The 20542-nt window shown below is 29.2% G+C and overlaps 2 protein-coding genes across 4 annotated transcripts; both read right to left on the bottom strand.

The window, feature by feature from the left end:
• Positions 1-216: 216 nt before the first annotated feature.
• Positions 217-1708, bottom strand: LOC100164236 (NHP2-like protein 1). Of its 2 annotated transcripts, none has more exon segments than NM_001162145.1 (4): positions 217-504; positions 565-702; positions 766-902; positions 1541-1708. In NM_001162145.1, coding segments are annotated over 3 exon segments (399 nt in total). In that variant the 5' UTR covers position 902; positions 1541-1708; the 3' UTR covers positions 217-379.
• Positions 1709-7814: 6106 nt separating this feature from the next.
• Positions 7815-19727, bottom strand: LOC100160798 (nucleoprotein TPR). 2 transcript variants are annotated; one of them, XM_008183314.3, is made up of 23 exons: positions 19562-19727; positions 18699-18968; positions 18382-18627; positions 18155-18321; positions 17960-18086; positions 17653-17829; positions 16759-16932; positions 16499-16666; positions 16201-16416; positions 13005-13203; positions 12700-12869; positions 12418-12516; positions 12189-12328; positions 11843-12008; positions 11508-11755; positions 11232-11439; positions 10531-10671; positions 9946-10090; positions 8863-8987; positions 8688-8781; positions 8480-8557; positions 8219-8287; positions 7815-8154 (listed from the first exon to the last, which is right to left on the bottom strand). In XM_008183314.3, exons 2-23 carry the CDS (start codon positions 18873-18875, stop codon positions 7964-7966), a joined length of 3525 nt encoding a protein of 1174 aa, XP_008181536.1. In that variant the 5' UTR covers positions 18876-18968; positions 19562-19727; the 3' UTR covers positions 7815-7963. The 2 variants fall into 2 exon arrangements, with proteins under 2 accessions (XP_008181536.1, XP_008181537.1); XM_008183315.3 differs by having other exon boundaries at positions 11232-11433.
• Between the last annotated feature and the right edge of the window lie 815 nt (positions 19728-20542).

The following is a 20542-nucleotide window of genomic DNA, read 5'->3' as shown; positions in this document are numbered from 1 at the left end:
TAGTAAATTAAAAACAATTATTGTAATTTTATGTTGATTATGGTGTTTATTAATGTTAGAATTCAGAAACATTAACCAATCAAAAAAGTGATTTGAAAACTAAACGCAATTTAATATGTCATATCATATAACATAATCACGAAGAACCAGGAAAGGAATATTAATTTTATAACTTACGTTATTATTATAATTAAATTTTTGCAAGGTAAAACTTCATTGAAAACTACTAGAAGGAAATGTATTTAGTTAATATATCATATTAATAAATGTAATTATTACAAAATAATAACATACTTTAAACGTTTGAATGATGTAGTATTATTATTATTATTATTATTATTTCCAATTCAGTATTATAAATGTAAAAACGTGTACAAAATTAAACCAATAGTCTTTCAATTTCAGTCTGAACTTGTTGTATTTGTGGCCGTAATTGTGAACCTTCATCAGTGGTAATAGAACACGCTATAACTGGCCTTGAAACACCGCATGCTCGACCTAATGCTGTAAAAAATAAAAATATTTGTGAATGTGATAAATAGATAATTAATTCACAATACAAACCTTGTTTTGATCTAATAAAAACATAGGGCACATTTTTGTCTTCACATAACAATGGCAAGTGTAATAAAATTTCTAAAGGTTCTGCATCTGCAGCACAGACAATGAATTCAGAAATACCTCTGTTTAATGTTTTAGTGGCTGAAAATCATAATACGAACACTTAGCATATTATCAAATAAAGACACTTATGAAAATAATGACCTTCATTTGCTCCTTTACGTAATTGCTTATAGTTCATTGCTTGTTGAACCAAGTTCAAAATTTTTGTGGTCATCTGTTGGTCAGCCAAAGGATATGCTTTAGGGTTAACATCTAACGTGATGCTCTGGTCGTCCATTCTAAAATATAACACAAATATTATATTATTTACTGGTTTACTGCAATACTAGAGTAATACGTGACTGTCGAAATAATCGAAAATATACACATAGACATCGGGCATTCACACATTAATTCCGATTCTAAACAAAGATTTTGCTCGATTAATGCCGTTTTCTGTCTGCACACAGGAGCCGGTAGTAAAAAAACACCCTAAGATCTCGTGTCATATGACGTCAGAATTTTCCTATAAGCCATAACCGAAGGGTAAACATCACCTACTTTTGACGAAATTCGTGCCAAATGTCACTAGAAGAAACGTCAAGTCGGCAGCAATGGTAATGAACCGACGGTCGTCGATATCAAACACAACAACGACCACCGGCACGACACGCCCGTCTTATCCAGCACGTGTCGTGTGATCGGTGAGAGACCAGCGCCCAGGTCAACGCAATTTGGACCGCTCGTGTCCGGATGGCTGTCCATACGACAGACATCACGACGAGCAGGTAAACCGGCAAAATATCGTTTGCTCATCGACACGTGCGTTTCGCTCCCACGATCCTGCACGTGTAAATCCGAATTTCGGTGGCCGATCGAAGTCAATTTCGATGTCGAACACGAAACGCGGGTGATTATTGTCGACGTGAGTACTTACTTAGAATAATTCCTTTGGACCTTGTACGAAATATTATTCAACACAGCGTCGGCGTCGGCAACGGAAAATTTACTTTTTGTGTTTACGATTACGAATATCGCGCTAACGAGTAATGTTAACGCATAATAGGTTAGGTTGGACTTCACATGAGGGGAGGGGATTGTTTACTGTATTCGACGGTGGTATATATTTCCTATGGTGGTAACGTGGTAGGTAACAAGATTGAAACATTTTTGAATGATCATGGAGTAAAATAAAGATCGTCATTCATGCCAAGATATATTGATGTCTCCCACCACAGACTTCTATACTACTATATAGAAGTCTGTGTCTCCCACGGACCTCGGTCATTGTAAAATGTAAATATTTATTATGAATGTAATAGACAATGGTCAAGTATTATGATATACATAAATAGATACATATATATATACAGACGAATTGCGGACATTTCCCCCCCAGACATTTTCCCACCGGCTATTTTCGGCGTAGTAGGACATTTTCCCCCCGATAAATTTTTGGATGCGGACAATTTCCCTCCCATTTTTTTTGGTTTTTTATATTTTTAATTATTTACCTTCGAATATATAATTATTATTTTTAACACATATTTTTTAGCTTTTGTTCATATTTATTTATTTTTAGTTTTGTAAAAACTGTGCGTTAACTAAAAAGTCTTTAATCTTAATTTCAATAAAAAAATAACAAATAATATTTAAAACAAGTTAAGTAAAAATATAGTTTTAAATAAAAGTAAAATAGTAGTATACTAATATTGAATTAGATGGGTAACATTTAAATCTAAAATTGTGTCCAAAACCCAGTAAATTACTAAGACTATTAAGATAACATTCTTATACAATCTTACATCGTCATGACTCATGAGCATCCAGCATTCAAATATTTGGATGTTCATTGAAGCACTCCAGAGATCAAATTCACTAGCAAATATTAAATTATTAAATATTCAAACAGGTAGTTTTTACAAAAAAAAAAAAAAATATGAAAAAAGACTAAAAAATATGTGTTAAGGAATAAAAAATGAATCACAAATAAAGAATTTTTTACAAATACTGTTTCATTTTTATGCCGAAATTTTTAGTATTAGTTATTTATTATATTTTGTTTATACAATCTTTTTTATTTTTATGCCGGATTTTTTGGCCAGTTGTATTGTACTATATTATATTATTTAGACAATATCTTACTTAACTTGTTTTAAATATTATTTATTATTTTTGTATTGAAATTAAGATTAAATACTTTTTAGTTAACGTACAGTTTTTACAAAAATAAAAAAATAAATATGATCAAAAGCTAAAAAATATTTGTATATTAAAAAATAATTTTAATTTTATATTTGAAAGTAAATAATTAAAAATAAAAAATAAACGGAGGAAAATGTCCGCATCAAAAAATGTATCGGGGGGGGGGGAATGTCCTACTACGCCGAAAACAGTCGGGGGGGGGGGGGAATGTCCGGATACCGTACAGACATACAACAGTAATCACTTGTTAATTCGAAATTCAGGGGACCGAGTTAAAAATTCGATTTATAAAGGTTTTCGATTTACTGAGTGTTCGAATAGGTATAATCCTCGATCACTTTTTTTTTGGTTGGCTATCGACAAACACTTGTACTTTACGCCCGACCCGTATTGCGACTGACTACGTTTTATTCGATTTCAACAACGGTTTACCCCAGGACTTATTCTAAGGATTTTTACCTACTGCCCAAACACACTGAAGTTTATTTCATGAAATGAACTATAACATTATAACTAAAACATGTCAATATTATACTTTTGCTTTTTATACCTACTTATTAGATATTATTAATTACAATTTTACAATAGTAAAATAGAATTAAAATATCTAAATAATGAAAATATATTTTATATATTTACAATTTTCTTTTTTTTTGAATGATTTGTATCCTCCTTTTCTAGGACATCGTTGTGTAAGACCTAAGGAGTGAGGATTCAACGATTGATCAAAAATGCCTTTAAACCAACCTTGTTCTCGTGCTTTGGAAGTTTCTTTTAATCGTCAGTTTATTCATAACAAAGATGCAGGTTTTGGATCCCATAATGTTAAAGGTGGCATGTTAAAGTGGACGAACAAATATTCATTTTCTGTTTCAACTTTAAGACTTTGACGATCTGAAGATTTTTAAATATTACTCATACTTATGAGACAGCAATTCTTTTGTGTATATTATTTGTTTAGAATATAGATAGTTTACAAATTTACAAATTTCGGTACCAATCGACAATAACTTAACAATTTAAATAGAAAAGCCTTAGAAGTAATTTATGAATGAATAAAAAAATATTTAGGTAAAAGCGCATATAAAAATAGTTATTTACGACTAGAAAAAGTTCGGCTCAAACGTTTTTATAAATACTAATATTTTTATAAGAATTACTTTTAAAAGTAAAAGATAAGAATAGGCTTAAAAATCGACTATAAAATATACGGCCCTAAAGCTACTAAAGTATAATTTGTCAATAAATAATAATCAAAATTATGAAAAATAATAAAATAATTATTCACATGTACCGATCGCGATGTACCTCTTCAAATTTGATATTATAGGAAATAGCTACACACCCTATACACTCATGAAAGACTGGAACGTTTTGACGAAAGTTATAGATATAATAATGAAATTAGGTGCATATAATACCTTTTTCGTTCTATATCATAATATATAATTTACTAGAAACCAAAGATAAAATAATTGGTGGTTATTCCATTTTTGAATTTCGTATCCGTGCGCTTTAATGTGTGCACAGTGCACAATGGTCTATGTGGTCGCGATAAGCTTAATCGATAACATAGATGGTACCTAATCGTAATTTCGTATTTCTATTTCACAGATTAATCAATCATAGAAGTAGCAAAGATTATAAACTACACAATTATTACTTATTAGGTACTAGGTTAAGTTTATAAATTACACAAATTTCAAATACTCAGTAGAAATTCAATCATTCTATAAGAAAAATTATATTTTTTTAAGGTGCCTATATGCATAAAGTTAACTACCCGTTTGATTTTTCCTACTGCCCAATTTGGGCCCTACTGCCCGTTAGAATAAGCCCTGGTTTACCCATCGCAGAGGTTTATTTTGGTAAAATAATACGAATTAAAGTTTAGATTAGATAGGTAAGGCACATAGTATCATTAACGATATTCCGACGTAAGTTCGACTAACCATTGATTAAAGTATGATCAACGTTGAATAAACGTACATGTATAACGAAAAACATACGAGTATACCTATACTGTGTACGTACTGTAAACGTAAAATATATGTAGATCATAAACCATATTTATTCGACTTGCCAATGATCAAAGGTGAAATTATGGCCGAAATTTGCATGCAGAACGAATGCGATGTTATATGCGTTCAAGAAACCCACCGAGATCAAAATAGTATCCGCCCGAAGATTAAGAACATGAAACTAGTAATAGAAAGACCTCATAACAAATATGGTAGTGCCGTCGGGCATGATTTAAAAATTCTTTCAACTTTTTGTTAAAATTATTATTACTCTGAGAACAGACTACACTGACCACAACGACATAGAAATCCTAACCATAGAGTTGACAAACCGTACAATTACATCAATATATAAACCTCCAGGTATCCCTTTCCAGTTCATCAAACCTAAGAACTTCGATAGCCAGAACACACAGATAATAATAGGAGATTTCAACAGCCATAGCGAATATGGGGATATGCGGACACAAATGAAGATGGAGAGGCGGTGGAGAAATGGGCTGAAGCTAACGAACTATCACTAATACACGACCTAAAGCTACCTTATTCTTTCAATAGCGGTAGATGGAGGAGGGGATACAATCCAGATATAATATTCGTGAGTAAAAATATTAGACAACAGGCCACCAAAAAGTTAACAAACCCATTCCTCGCTCACAACATCGCCCAATATCGTGTGAAGTCCTGGCTAAAATCAAACCCATTAAAGTTCCTTTCAAAAGAAGATTCAACTTCACAAAGGCAAACTGGCCTGCTTTCTCAAGGGATTTAAACTCCGAGTTAAAATCAATTCCCGCATCCCACACCCAGTACGACTCCTTTATTGAAATAGTCAAAAAAGTTTCAAGAAACCATATTCCGAGAGGCTGTAGAGTAAACTATATTCCTGGCCTATCCTCGGAACAATCCGAAGAGTATGAAACATACGCAGCACTTTTCAATATAAACCCCTTCAGCATTGAAACTTCTGAAAAAGGTGAAAGACTCATGCAAACAATCGCTGAGACAAAGAGGATACACTGGCATTCACTCCTAAACGAAATGGATATGAAGCATAGCAGTAAAAAGGCGTGGGACCTTATTAAAAGACTTGACGGCGATCCCACAAAATCTCATAACACAAGGTGGCTACTCCTAAACGGCAAGACCAATAAAGAGAATTCTAAGGGCAAAACGAAGAACCATTCAAGAATTAACAAAAAAAGGAGACCACAAACATCAATACTAACAAGTATGTTTTCGAAAGAAGAACTAAACCGAACAATTAAAAATCTTAAGAACAGGAGAGCTGCAGGTTTGGACGATATTACGACGGAACAGATTAAGAATTTTGGACAGGGCGCCAAGAACTGGCTTCTTGACTTCTTCAACGAAATTGTTAACACCTACCAGATCCCCAAAATATGGAGCAAAGCAAAGATCATCGCACCCCTAAAATCTGGGAAGGACCCCGACGATCCCAAAAGTTACCGCCCAGTCTCTCCCCTATGCCATCTGTACAAACTTTTCGAAAGATTAATCCTAAACAGACTAGGCCCCATTGTAGACAACAAACTCATTAAGGAGCAAGCGGGCTTTAGGCCTGGTAAATCATACACAAGCCAAATTCTCAACTTAAATTAATATATAGAAACTGGTTATGAAGAAAAAAAGATTACGGGCATAACCTTCATAGACCTCACAGCGGCCTATGATACCGTAAACTACAATTTACTTCTGGAAAAACTATGCAAACTCACTGATGACCGTAGACTTGTTAAAGTTGTTGAGGCATTACTTCGAAACAGACGGTTTTTTGTAGTCCTGGAGAGTAAAAAGATCAGCTGGACAACCCAGAACAATGGTCTCCCCCAGGGCACCGTATTGGTTCCAATACTATGCAACGTCTATCGAACGACCAACCTATTCCAACACAACCAGATGAAAAATCCTTTTTATATGCAGATGATGTGGCTCTGGCAATCCAAGGTAATAACTTTGAGGAAGTAGAACGTAAGATGAATACTTATCTTCAGACCATGCTAGAATATTACCAGAAAAACCACCTAAAACCTAACCCAGATAAGACTCAGATATGTGCCTTCTACCTATGTAACAGACAAGCACATCAGAAACTTAAGATCACATGGCAAGGAAAAGAACTTGAACACACTACCTTCCCCTGCAGGTAACAATTTTGAGTGGCCAACGTGGAGAGCAAATTTTCCAAACAAATATGTAAATAGGTATGCTTTTCAAGCACAGCAGGCTATGATTTTACGACATTTTAAGCATCAAGTAATAATTTTGAAATACTTTCAGTCAATTATGTAGGTTGTAGAACAAATATACATGTAATCAAGAAGTAATTAATGAATAAAGAAGTTATTATAGCTTCTTTACTGTATTTATAATTAAAAAAGGTGGGTAAGTGGATGTCGCTCTGCTGTACAGTAGGTTACAAGTGGGTCACTGTATATGGATAGTATTAAATTTGAATTCAATGATATAATATATCACTGTACATAAGAAAAACGATTCTAAGCGGAGACAGTTTGTCATTCTAGGTATTAGACATACCTATTATAGGTAGGTATACTTATCTATAGTATTAAAAAAAAATTGACCTATAATAGGTCTTAATAATAAATTCCAAATTAATCATATCACAATATCCATCAGGTAACGCGTTATACATCAACAACAAACCGTGGTACTATCATAGATATATAATAGTATACTTGCACCAACGATATTCACTTTCCAATCGAACAAGATACTGAAGTTGAAAATCGAAGCATTATTTCGACTACTTATCGTGTATACAGACACACAAAAAAAAAAAACATACATCATTGTAAAATCAATACATTCATCGTTCCACTCAGAATCTAAAAGATAAAAACAATATTTATTTTAATATACTTTATGTAGATAAAATAGGGATAATCATAAGAGTAAGAGTAAAATACAATTTGCAGTAAAATGTTTTAATTAAAAATTAAATTAAACTAGGTAAACATATTTATTTTGTTATTGCTTAATATAAAAAGGACTATTAAAAAAAATAGTTATACAATTTGTTAATATGCACATTAGATGTATGACAAGCCAATAAACATTTTTGATAACTTTTAATTAATGTTTTTAGCTTTTCACGGTGATTCATTCCATGTTATAGGCTTGCGTTCATTTGCTGATGAATCACTAGTTACACCACTCGGTCCAGCAACAGGAGATTCCTCACGGACAGCTTCATTATCTTTGCTGGGCGAAGAGGACACTGAAATTATTTCCTGATCATGATCTTGATCAGGTATATCATCATTTTGAGTTTCTTCAATATCTGAATAATAAAATAAACAATTAAGTAATTTTTTTTAACAAAGTATACATTTAGATGTTAGTACCATGAATTGATTTGATTTCAATGGTGTCTTCTTCATTTTCAGATGATAAAATTTCAACTGTTTCTTGTTCTAAATAATTGATTAATAATTTTAATTTCAAGATACATATTTTTTTTTTTAGGAATTAAATGTAAATTAATAATTCATTGTGATTTATTATTAATTTAAAATGTATAAAGTTATTAAAAAAAACTTAAATATTTATAAAAGTAGTTTATCTAATTTAAGTCAAATGAAATAAAAATAAAATCATAAAATTACCCAAATCAAGTGTGTCTGTTTCTGCAGTTTCAGTTGATTGGGAAACTCCAACTGTGTCCGAACCATCGCTTGAGGGTCCTTTATAAAAAAATCACTTAACATTTAGTTATTTAAATAGGATATGTTATTTTTATTTTAAATAACTTTTATATTATAATAAAATAAAAATAATTCATAATCAACTTAATTGGTTAAAGGTGGTACATACCAGCTCGAGGTTCTATTGGAGTAGAATCACTTTCATTCTGTCTTGATTCTGCATCTGAAGTTACATTATCAGTATTCTTAGTTTCTTCACAAGTCTAAATATATATTATTTTAAAAACAAAAATTATTAATCAGAACAAAAATCAAGGCTATGTCAAGAAATAACAAGTTATTACCGCCGAAGAAACAGGTGTGTTTTGAAATTCTTGAAAATGAATAAGTTCTGGCGAGTCTTCTTCAACAATAGCCATAGCAGTAGCTTCAGCATTTGATGAATGTTCTGGTGTATTTTCTCCTGTTACTAAAAAAATATGAAACCATATTTATTATTACTATTTATTTTACAAGCATTAAGCTTAATATAGTACATTATATTGATTACAGATATATAAATACAAAATGGTAATTCTGTTAATAATAAATTACAAAAATAAGCTTAACTAGGTAAATAGGAATACAAACTGAAATGTAGCTATAGTGCATTTTATAGCAACTGCAACTCGACACTAACGCGTCTCGTGGAGTTTTTTCATTAGGGTTTCTAAAAATATTGTGAAATAATACGAGACAAATTTTAAATTAATACCGAATATTTAACTCATTTTTTCGATGAGAGTTTGAAAACCTTGGGTTTAAGGCAAAACTGCCAAGAAGCGCGTTAGCGTCTAGTCACAGTTGCTATGAAACGCACTAGAGAATAATATATACTTTATAGTGGTGTGCATAACCCAGGGACATAATTCAATGTGTTTCTATGAGTAGGCTTATCAAAGATATCAATATCAGGAACTATTTTTTGGAAATTTAGATACCAATAATCATAATGTATCGTTTAATATATTAATAATCAAAATATATTGTACAATATTGAATACATTGTAATCTAAATTAATCTTTAGTTTTTAATTAATGGCCACCAGCCATGGGGTATTTGGGTTACCAAGACCAAGTGAATTTAACGCCAAAAACTTGTTTAATATATTTTTAAAAAAATTTGTTTATTAGTCATAGAGATATTGATAATTCAAAATATCAATACCTAAATTTTTATTTCAATATCGCGATTATTTAAAAAAATATTGTTGAAGAAAGCCTAGTCTGTAGAATAGTCCCAACTGTAATTAGTAGGAAGAACAGAATATACAATAAATTATAAAAGGAATTTTAAACCATGTGAAACGGGGAGGAACTTAAAACATAATGTAGTTAGCAAAGAATATAATATACGCTGTAAATACTTAATAAAATTGAAAAAGTACTTTGTTCCGTTTCTTCATTTTGAATATCATTGGTTTCATTCATATTATTAGTGTCAGCAGTACATCCTTGGCTTGTTAGGTCAACTTCATTATTTTCATCTGTTGCCTCACTTGTCACCTCCATATCTGTACTTGCTTCAACTTCCTACAAACATCAATGAAAATGCAAAATATAATTAATATTTCATTTTTAGCTATAATTAAAAACCCAAAAATCTATTGGTGTTATAATATGTTAAATAAAATAGTAATCTTATCATAAACAAATCATGATATTAAATAATAAATTGTATTAAATGTTAAACTATATTATAAAATATATTAATTAAATTTTAAATTTTAAATGCCAGGTACCTGTTCGGCAAATACATTCTTCTACATATTTTCAATTTTGTTTTATTAAATAATAAATTGTACACGTATATAAATATTTTCACTATTTTCACTTGCATATTAATACTCATTAATCAATATAATATAATATATTATTATATATCTAATTTAATCCATCTTTCGTTAGTGTCATTTTTATTCTATCATTACTATAAGACTAGTTAATTATCAAAATGTTTTGAGTGCACATACTTTATTATTATCTTGTGGATTACTCTCTAGACCAGTATATGAATTGCTAACTTCTGAATCTCTTTGAGAGGATGTTGGTGCTTCATATTCCATTTCTCTACGGTTTTCTTCTCTAGGCATAAACGATTTAGATCTCTTCATCTAAAATATAAAATAAATTGTGTAGTGAGCAGTATGACATATGATAATACAACATAAAGTAAAATTACTCAATTAACATAAAATGTTTTACTGTAAGTTACTTATGCCGGGGTACATGAAAAATTAATTAATTTGATGGTTTAACAAAATTGTATGGACCAATCATGAGCCACTAAATCATGTTTAAGGACTATTTATTGGTTAAATGTTTAATGATTGTTCATGCAACCTGACACTAAAATGTCTAATTGCCATTCAGTGGAATGAATGATGATAATTCTTTATAAATAAAACATTTTGTTACTATTATTATTTTTAATTCAAATTAATTTGTAATAATAAATTAAATATTAACTTGGAATGGATTTAAAAAAAATATTTATTCCCTAAGAATAGCTATGGTACATTTAGCAAAGATTATCAATTGATAAATTGTAAGATTTCAATAATGTTGGTTTTTAGTCTAATCTAAAATCAGTTAGTATTTTGAAATATTAAACAAATTAATTCATTGATTAGCATAATATTATTTTTAATGTAACAGTAAAACAAATATTTACATATGAAGTCACGAGGAGATCAGCTTTTCGTTTTCTTTGAGAGCTGTTAGAGTGTGTTGTAGTGTCCAGAGAGGAACAGCTAGGTCCACTAGTACAAGCTGTGACAACAGATGGTTCTGATTCTGTTGAAGGACCTGGAGCTGAAGAACTAGCAATATTACTGTTACTACTTTCCATCGTCTGACCATTTTCATTTTGCACACTGTATCTAAAATACATTATTACATTAAATGAAATTCAAAATACCTTTTTTTTTAATTGTTAAATATCTTTCACCTGTCTATTTGACTTTGTGAAGGAGATACTGTTGACACAGATACAGTAGTTGGTTGTGAAACAGTTGTTTGTACTTGCTCCCTGCCTTGCGGTACCACCAAAGCTATACTGATGGCGGGACTTGCTTGTGCAGCAGTAACGCTTGGAGCTGCTGCACTTCCTATCACCTGTTGAAGTGGTAAGATTGATGGGGGAGTAGTGGCAGTAGTTTCGTTAGAATCAGAAACTGTTGGTGTTGATTCAGAACCCTAAAACATTCAAAATTATCAAATGTATAATATATACATACTTAAACATATATATGAGTTATTGAATTGTATAAATAAACAATGTACTTCAACATGTTGTACTAAAGTACTGCTTGTTAAATGACGGCTTTGTGCTGTGCTATTAGCTTCTGAAGAGTCTAAAGCATTACCTCCACTGCTACTGATATCAACAGACTGTGGCTGTTGTGGATGAACAGTAATAGTTGTACTACTACTAGTTCCACTCATTGAACTGAAATATTAAAATGGTTTTATAATATGTGTAAACAATAAGTATTACATAATAAGTTTTGTTTTTCATTTCTAAATAAGTATAATCAAACTAATATAGTAAAATATAAATTTTTTTAATAATAAATATTAATAACAATTATCTAAAAAGAGAACTTTAAGTAACTATAAGAAGTTGCACCTTTGGCTTGACGTGGACGACGTTTGACTAGTAGGTAATACTACTACGCTTCTAGGTTGCATTGTCATTGGCTTTATACTAGCCAATGGTGTTTCTGCAGCTGCAGATCGCCATGGGTTAACTGTAACAGACTGGTGTACCTAAAAATAATTTTAGCAAGTTTAATGCATTAGTATTGTTTAACTAAAACAAAAAATATATTTTATAATATAATATTAAGCATACTTACAGTTTGTGGCTTATTAACTGCAGGTCCTAAGGGTTTAATGTTAGCTGTAGGAGGTTCAATGGCCAGTTTATCAGGGCCAGTACTAGTAGATGGTTTTACCTAGATAAAAATGATTGCGTTAGGTAAGCATTCAACACTCAATATGTTAATTTAATTTTTAAAGCCAAAACTACAAAATATAAAATTAATAAATATCTTGTTGTTAATTAAAACTTAAGCCACTAAACTCACATAGTGGTAGTAAAAATTAATTAATCATAGCATACGATATATATAACATACCTGTTGATTTGAAAATTGTCTCATCAAAGCTGTAACTCTATGATTTAACATTTGTATATCATGAGACAAGCGATCTTTTTCTGCGGTAATCTGTTCTTTTTCTGTAGTTAGTTTGCGATTTTCCGCTTCTAAACGAGAGATTTGAACTTGAAATTCCTGCATTTGGCCACCTAACAAAAACATAAAATTATTATTTTAATTTATTTTATTTAGCGCGTTAAAAAAATATAAATTAACTTAGGGTAACCTCAAGTCACAAATATTATATTATAATTATAAATGTATAGTGTAACAAAGGCACCTACCAATTTCTGCATGATCTAATCGGGCGATTAAGCCATCGCGTTGTTTTTTGGTTGTATCAAGTTCTCTAGTAAGATTTTGAATTCTACTCCTAACATGTTGTAAAAGCTGTTTCGCACGCAATTCTTTATCTTCACTTTTAGCTTTTGTATCTTTTACCTCAGATCTTGCAGCATTTAAGCCAGCTTCAGCTTCTAGAACCTATAAGAAAATATATATCAATGTAGAATTACACAATCAGTTTTAATTTAATACTGAAAAGCCAAATTTAAAAATATACATAAAAATAAGGTATCAACTATTGCTGAAATTATACTAAATAAATCTTAACTTGCATTTTTTTCACATATAAATATTTTTTATCTTTAAAATATAACATTTTTATAAATTAAAATAATGAACTGGCTGGCCTGGTAATAGTTCACTATTACTAGATTTCAGTATAGTAAACTCGCGGATTATCAATGGAATAGTGCCACCCTACTCCGTTAATAATCCGAGAGTTTACAGTACATATTGTATACATAATACATAGATCAAATGAACACCATTGAAAGTTTAGTATCAATTTATTATTGAACTTAAGTTAAAATTAGATATTTACATATACCTACATTATTATTTTATTATACATTATTATTATTAGCTGTACCCTGCACTCGTTGCTATACCAACCATTAGAAATTTAATTTAAAAGAAACTTGTTAAACAATATTTAATTTGTTTTTTTTATCGTTTTCTTCTAACAAATTTTTGTAAAATTGTGATGGGTTGATGCTTTGAAGAAGAATGATTGGCATGCCAACTTTCAATGTTAAACCATGCGACGACATGTCTGGAAAATCCAGTGAATTCAAATACTCAGTTGGATAATTGACAACTTTGTCTTAATTTATTACAGTATATGATTAACAGATTGTGCTTTGCCTAGTATTTGGTTTTAAATACTGAAATTGATGACATCGTTGTTTGAGGATGCTATACATTGTGTGTACTGAGATTTACTAATAATTTTTGCAGTTCTGTGAAACAATTTGTTTATGGTTGATGTGATTTTACTTAATTTTATTTACAATGTGTTACATTCTGTGGATTCAGTCATTGCTATTTTGCCATCTAACAAATTTTTTTGCAAAATATTCATGTTGAGGTTTTACACGTGTATTACTCTTCAGTAATTTTCTGTAAGCGTTGCCATTAAACCAATGATTTTAGACATGCATTAAATTCATCAGCGAGTGTTGAACATGGTATAGTTTGTCAAAAATCAACAGCTGTTAATTTTATATTTTAATATTACAAATAAGATCAATTGTTATGTTAAATACTTAGTCAACATATTATTTATACATTATTAATTACGAAAAATACTAAAGTGGTTACTTATTTGTTTTTAATTAAGTATACTATTATTACTTCTACACTTCTACGTCCTGTCACATAGTTAAAAAATATGTTGACTAAATATTTAACAATACAATTGATCTTATTTGTCATCATAGGTATTTGTAATATTATAAAATGGCATTTCACTTAGTTTTTATATTATATCACGTCTTTTAAAGATTTAATCATTACTAAATTTATTTTTTTTTAAACTTAGTTTTGTTTTACACGGTGTTTTTGGTGTGATAATATATACAAACGATTGGTCTAGTATTAAATGTATACAATATTTTCAATAAAATATCCATATTTTATTCTCATCAACCACTGCCAACTTTATGGTTTAAGTCAATAACCACACCTCCATAGAGGTCGATATATCACTTTTACACTCGCACAATGTAAAATCCTTAATTCAGAACACGGCAACACACATCCCCCTATCAATTCCTTAATATCTTCCTGAACATTTTTATACAATTGTCTCTGTTGTATTAAAAATTTGGTAATTTTCTTTTATGCCATTGCTTTTCACTCTTTCAGTCTTATTCGCTTTTACCGGGATTTTTAACACGACAACATCTGCAAACATAACATCAGGCACCACGGCACGTTACCCTATATATCTTTTGTAATCTAGTCCCTGACTAACCGTAACAACTCAACGCTAAACCCTGGTGCACACCTACTCTGTTTCTTGTCCTTTGAGTATATCCTCTATTACTATAACATACAGCCTCCTGCCTCAGTACTTCTTTTTTCCTTAACCCCGTCATTGTTGCACATGTAAGTACACATATAACATATTGAGCGTCAGTCGTTTAAAATGTTTTTGAACTCATCTGATACTATAAATAACTTCAAATGACATGTTAACAAATATTTATAAAAAAAATTATAGCGCTATTTGTTGTTCCTAAACAGTAATCAATTATCATTTGACAAAGTCAAGAGTACCGATGTAAGGAGCACACTACAAGTACATGTGTGTCCTACAGTAATGATAAAAACATTACTAAAAAAATGAATACAATTTTAGCTTTTTATTTTTGTTTGACAAACTTTTAATAGAACATATATAATATACTTTTTATTAAAGGGTAAAAATAGACATATTTCTATGATTTTTGAATGTTTTAATTTTATTGAGCAATATTAATAATAATAAAAAAGTAACATGTAATCGTTTGTGCAATCGTGTTGCAAAACAAATGTATACCAACAAAAGGTTATCATCCACACCAACACTTCTCATAGAACTCTTATATGTCGTATAAATCTTTAAATATCATACAAATTATATATATATATATTTTTTACTGTACCTAGTTCTTCTCAAGTTATCTCATACAAAATATCGGTAAAATTGTTAATCATCCTGGCATAAACATAAACATTTCCAGGATAATAATCTCTATGAAATGTATAGCATGTTAAGAGGACGTGATACCCGCATGTGTAGTCTCCGTCTTACAAGTGCGTAACATAGCAAATTTTACGCTCATAATAATCTTATCTTTAGATTTTATAAGAGGTCAATTCACTCTAATTTTTAAATTAACGGAGCTACACGTGTTCTGCTGTGCGTAAAATTTGCTATGTTATGCACTTATTAGACGGAGACAACACATGCGAATATCACGTCCTCTTAAACCTTTTTAAAAAGAGTATAGAATTATTAATAGAATTAATATTTACCTAATTTTAGTTCTATTTAAAAAAGTTACATTGTATATTAATTAATTTATAATTTAAAACTATGTTATTTTGTAAATCATACTGAATTACTGAAGCAAAATAATAAATACTTACTTTAGCTTTATGTTCATTTATTATGGATTCACATTCAGCTTTTTGTTCTTGTTTCCCTTGTTCTATTAGTTTTTTGCGCTCATCAAGATCTAAAGATATTTTACTTCCTCCTTGCTGTAGTTCATCAAATTTAGTCTGCCATGCGCTTCTTTCTGTACTTAATGTATTATTCAACTCTTCACTTTGGTGTTTATATCGTCTAGCCAATACCTTTACCTAAAAAGTTGGAGCAAATGTTTAAGTACAATAACAAGAATTAAAATAAATATAACTTATAACACATAAATAAAACACTAACTTTATGAATTTCTGATGCAACATCTGATAACTTTTGTCTGTAGGATTTGATAATATTTTTAAACGTCTCCATAGCTTTATTAGTAGAAACGATTTTAGTTTTTAATTTAATAATTTCTTGTTTTGCAGTATTTATTTCTTCTGAATGATCAGTTTCTAGTTTCTTTAACTAAATTATGCAGAATGAAATGATTACATTATGATGAGGTTAGTAATTATTTTTTCAGTTCAATATAATTTATTAATGATATAGCATATTACCAATTCTTCAAGACATGATTTATCTGATTTCATAGATTTTAATTGATCAAGAGCAGTAGTCATTTTTCCCTTTTCTCGTTCTAGTGTATTTAACAGTTGTTTAAACTCTGCATCTGAATGAGTACCATTTGATCGTTCTTTCCATCTTGACAAGTTTTTAGTTACAGTTATAACCTAATTAAAAAAAAACTGCATTAAATCCATTCAAAGAAAAACATGTTTATTTAGATTTATATTTTTATTCAGTTAAAAAGATTGTTTTAAACCTTAAGAATCCAAGAAAATATAGTTGGGTTCAATGGCGAGGCAAACGGAAAATTTTCCAGGGGCAAGTTACAAATATCCTAAATATTAATGCATAATAATATATTAATATAATACAACTCATATTTTAGATAATAATTTACTACCTATTGAGTATATCAAATTGCATTTACTAGTGGATCCAACCTTCTATTTAAGAAAAATCTCAGAGGCAATTTCAATACCACTGGTTGGGGTAGATTGCTACAGAAAAGTGAGCACTGGCTAATTGAGTAATATCGGTGACAAGGTTCTCACATTCTCAATATTGTACTATTTTACAGAAACATAGTACATGAGAAAAAATAATAAAATATAATAAATTAATAATTTGCAAAGTGTGCCAATTGATTTTGATAATCACTACTTAATTATGGTCGTTAGGAACTTAGTCCATCTTTTCATGAGCGTGGAAGTAGTTAAATAATAAATATTATAGTTCCATAAAAACGTGCTCGAGATCAATGTCATGTTTATTTCCATGTATGTTAGTACTTTGTTCAAAAATATCTACTCAGAATCTATCTACACTAAGTATTAAAAAATATTCACTTTTCAGTTCTGACATAAAAATAATACCAAAATTAATACCTCTGCACATTTTTGATCAATTTCACATTGCATTCCTGATATATCATCTTTTAAAGCACAAATCTCAGCAGTTTTTTTTGTATCTAATTCTTGTAACTCTTTAAGTTGGCTGGATAATAGTACATTTTCTTCTTCTAACATTTTACTTCTTTCTACTATTTGATTGCTAAGTTCAATCTAAACATGTAAAAAGTTGAAGATAAAAATTAAACCTATTAATATGTTTTAATTAATATAAAATTTTTTTAATCAGCTTATTTAATTTTAAAAAAATGCAAATATATTATATTTTGTACTTAATACATACCTTTTCTAAAATTTTTGAATGATCATTATTCATAACTAAGCCGGATGTATGTAGCTGTCTTAATTCTTTCATTTGAGTTTGCATGTCATCAACAACTTTAGATTTGTAATGTAAATCAGATTTCAACCTAAATTTATTAGTAAAACATAAGAATCTATAATTAAGTAATAATATTAATAATAAAAAAATCATTACTTATTGCACTCAGCAATAGTTTCGTTAAATTCTAAAATGATTGAATTTTTTTCTTCTTTCAAGATGTTAATCAAATTTGCCATTTTCATGAACTGTTTATCAATACTATTTGTGCATAAAGAAGTGTTGTTCAAACTATCGTCTTTGTCTGATATTTTACTGTTATTCTATAAGTATAATAAATGCATTTAGTTTAATTTACAATATAGTTCGGTTAAATTTATTACCAATCGTTCCTGATTCAAAAGTTCAAAAGTTATTGTCTTAAATTGTTCTGATAATAGTTCATTTTCAAATTGCCAGCGTTTTATTGTTTCTTTGAGACAATTTATTTCATCATCTAATTTGTTTAATTGTATTTTATGCATCTCTTTTAGTTCTTCAGTAGACTTTTCTAAAGCAGCCTTTTGATTTTTTAAATGATCGATCTCTGCAGATTTTGTTGTATTAAGTAATTCTAATGAATCTAATCTCTGAAAATCAACAAAAACATATTGGTTATAACTTATAATCTTATATTTTATTGTTATGCACTTTCACTAACTTCTAATTTATATTTATAATGCGCCAATTTATGATTAAGGCTTTTCTCCAATCTGTCTTTATCGTTAACAGACTTTTTCAATTCTTCTTCAAGTGTTAATATGGTATTATTATGTTTTGAAATGTTTTTTAATAGTTCATCACTATAGTCTTTTGTTGCTTCCAATTCTTCTAACATTTTACTGTATTTTTGCTCATACTCCAACAATTGATTTTGTAATTTATTGATGTTATTGTTTTGAGATAATTAAACTCGCTTAATTCTTGCATACTGTAACAAAATGTTTTAAAAAAATCTATAAATAATACTTATGTATTTTAAATAGTTTAATTATGTCATTAAAAATATTACTAGAACTTTTTAATATTAATATGAATAGCTTATGGGAGGAATGCATTTTGTATAATTAATTTAAATTTTAAACACTCATCCGCATTCAAAAATACTATACTCCACTATGTGATTAGTAAACACTGATTATATTTTGATTTGTTTTTGTTCTAAACATAGCTAATAATGTTTATCCAATACTTTTTAATATTATATTTATTTCAAATATAATGAAATGAAACAAGCATAAAGTATTTGTGTACAGAATTTTTAGATTACAATATAATTAATGGTTTTTTGTTATGTGACCTATATGAATATAGACAGAACAGACAGATTTTATTTAACTTAATTTAATAGGATAGTATGGTAATGAGTTCAATTGAATTAATTTTTTGAAAATAGTTAAACAATAAACATGTAGATCACATATTCACACATATCTAATACTAAACAATAACTTATTGGATGATTTTATTTATTAAACTATAATAAATTATCTAAAAATATGTATGTATGATCAAACAACTTACGCATGATTTAACTGCTGATCTTTTTCTAAGTACTCTTTCTTTTTCATTTCACGTTCATTTTCTAATTGTGAAGAATATTCACTCATCTTTTTTAAATTTTCCTCTAAAGATTTGTAAAGTTGTTTGGTCACATTTAATTCTGATTTTAACTGATTTTTCAATTGGTCTATAATAAAAGCAGAAACAATTTATAGGTATATAATATAATTTAATGATGGGTCAATAGAGAATTGTACAATATAACAGTTAAATATGTGTGACAAGCTTTGTTAAGGGACAAAGGTTACATGATTAAGACACATAATGAGGACAGGAAAAAATTAAATAGTAAGGTAAGCAGTGGAATGGAAAACCTCCAAAAAATTAAAAATATGGATTAATGTAGTGGAAGATGATACAAGAAGTTTAGGAGTCAGGAACTAAAGAAAGTTTAAAATGAAATAAAATATTATAGAATTTATGATTCAATAATTTATGATCATTTTATAAAATAAATAAATAATAATTACCACTTTCATTAAGTTTTGATTTGAGATTTTTTACTTCATGCTCAAGCTTATTAACAACACTCTGGAAGTTAGAACGCTCATCTGTACACAAACTGAATGAATTGGTTCTGGATCGAGACATTTCTTTAAATGTACTCAAGTCATCTATAGATTCCAATTTTAGAAGTAAAGTATCTCTAACATCCTTTAATGTTTTTGTCAATTTTTTATATTCTTCTTTGAACTTAACTTTATCATAATCAGTTTCAGCAATATACGCTAATGTAAAATTCCAATTTATAATTAGTGAATCTAATTGGGAAGTTAAAGTTTTCTCGAATTCTTTTTGTAACTCTGTTTTTTGTCTCAATTCACGAGAATAATTCATGTTTGAAATATACATGCTATCATTATCTTTTTTTAAAATGTTACATTGATTTTTTATTTTGTCTAATTCAAGTTTTACCTCTTGATTTTCCTAGTATTAAAAAAA

Source organism: Acyrthosiphon pisum, chromosome A1, assembly GCF_005508785.2.
Source record: "Acyrthosiphon pisum isolate AL4f chromosome A1, pea_aphid_22Mar2018_4r6ur, whole genome shotgun sequence".
In the NCBI taxonomy this organism is placed as follows: Eukaryota; Metazoa; Arthropoda; class Insecta; order Hemiptera; family Aphididae; genus Acyrthosiphon; species Acyrthosiphon pisum.
The sequence above is the reverse complement of the archived record's forward strand: the minus strand, read 5'-3'. Positions and strand labels throughout refer to the sequence as shown.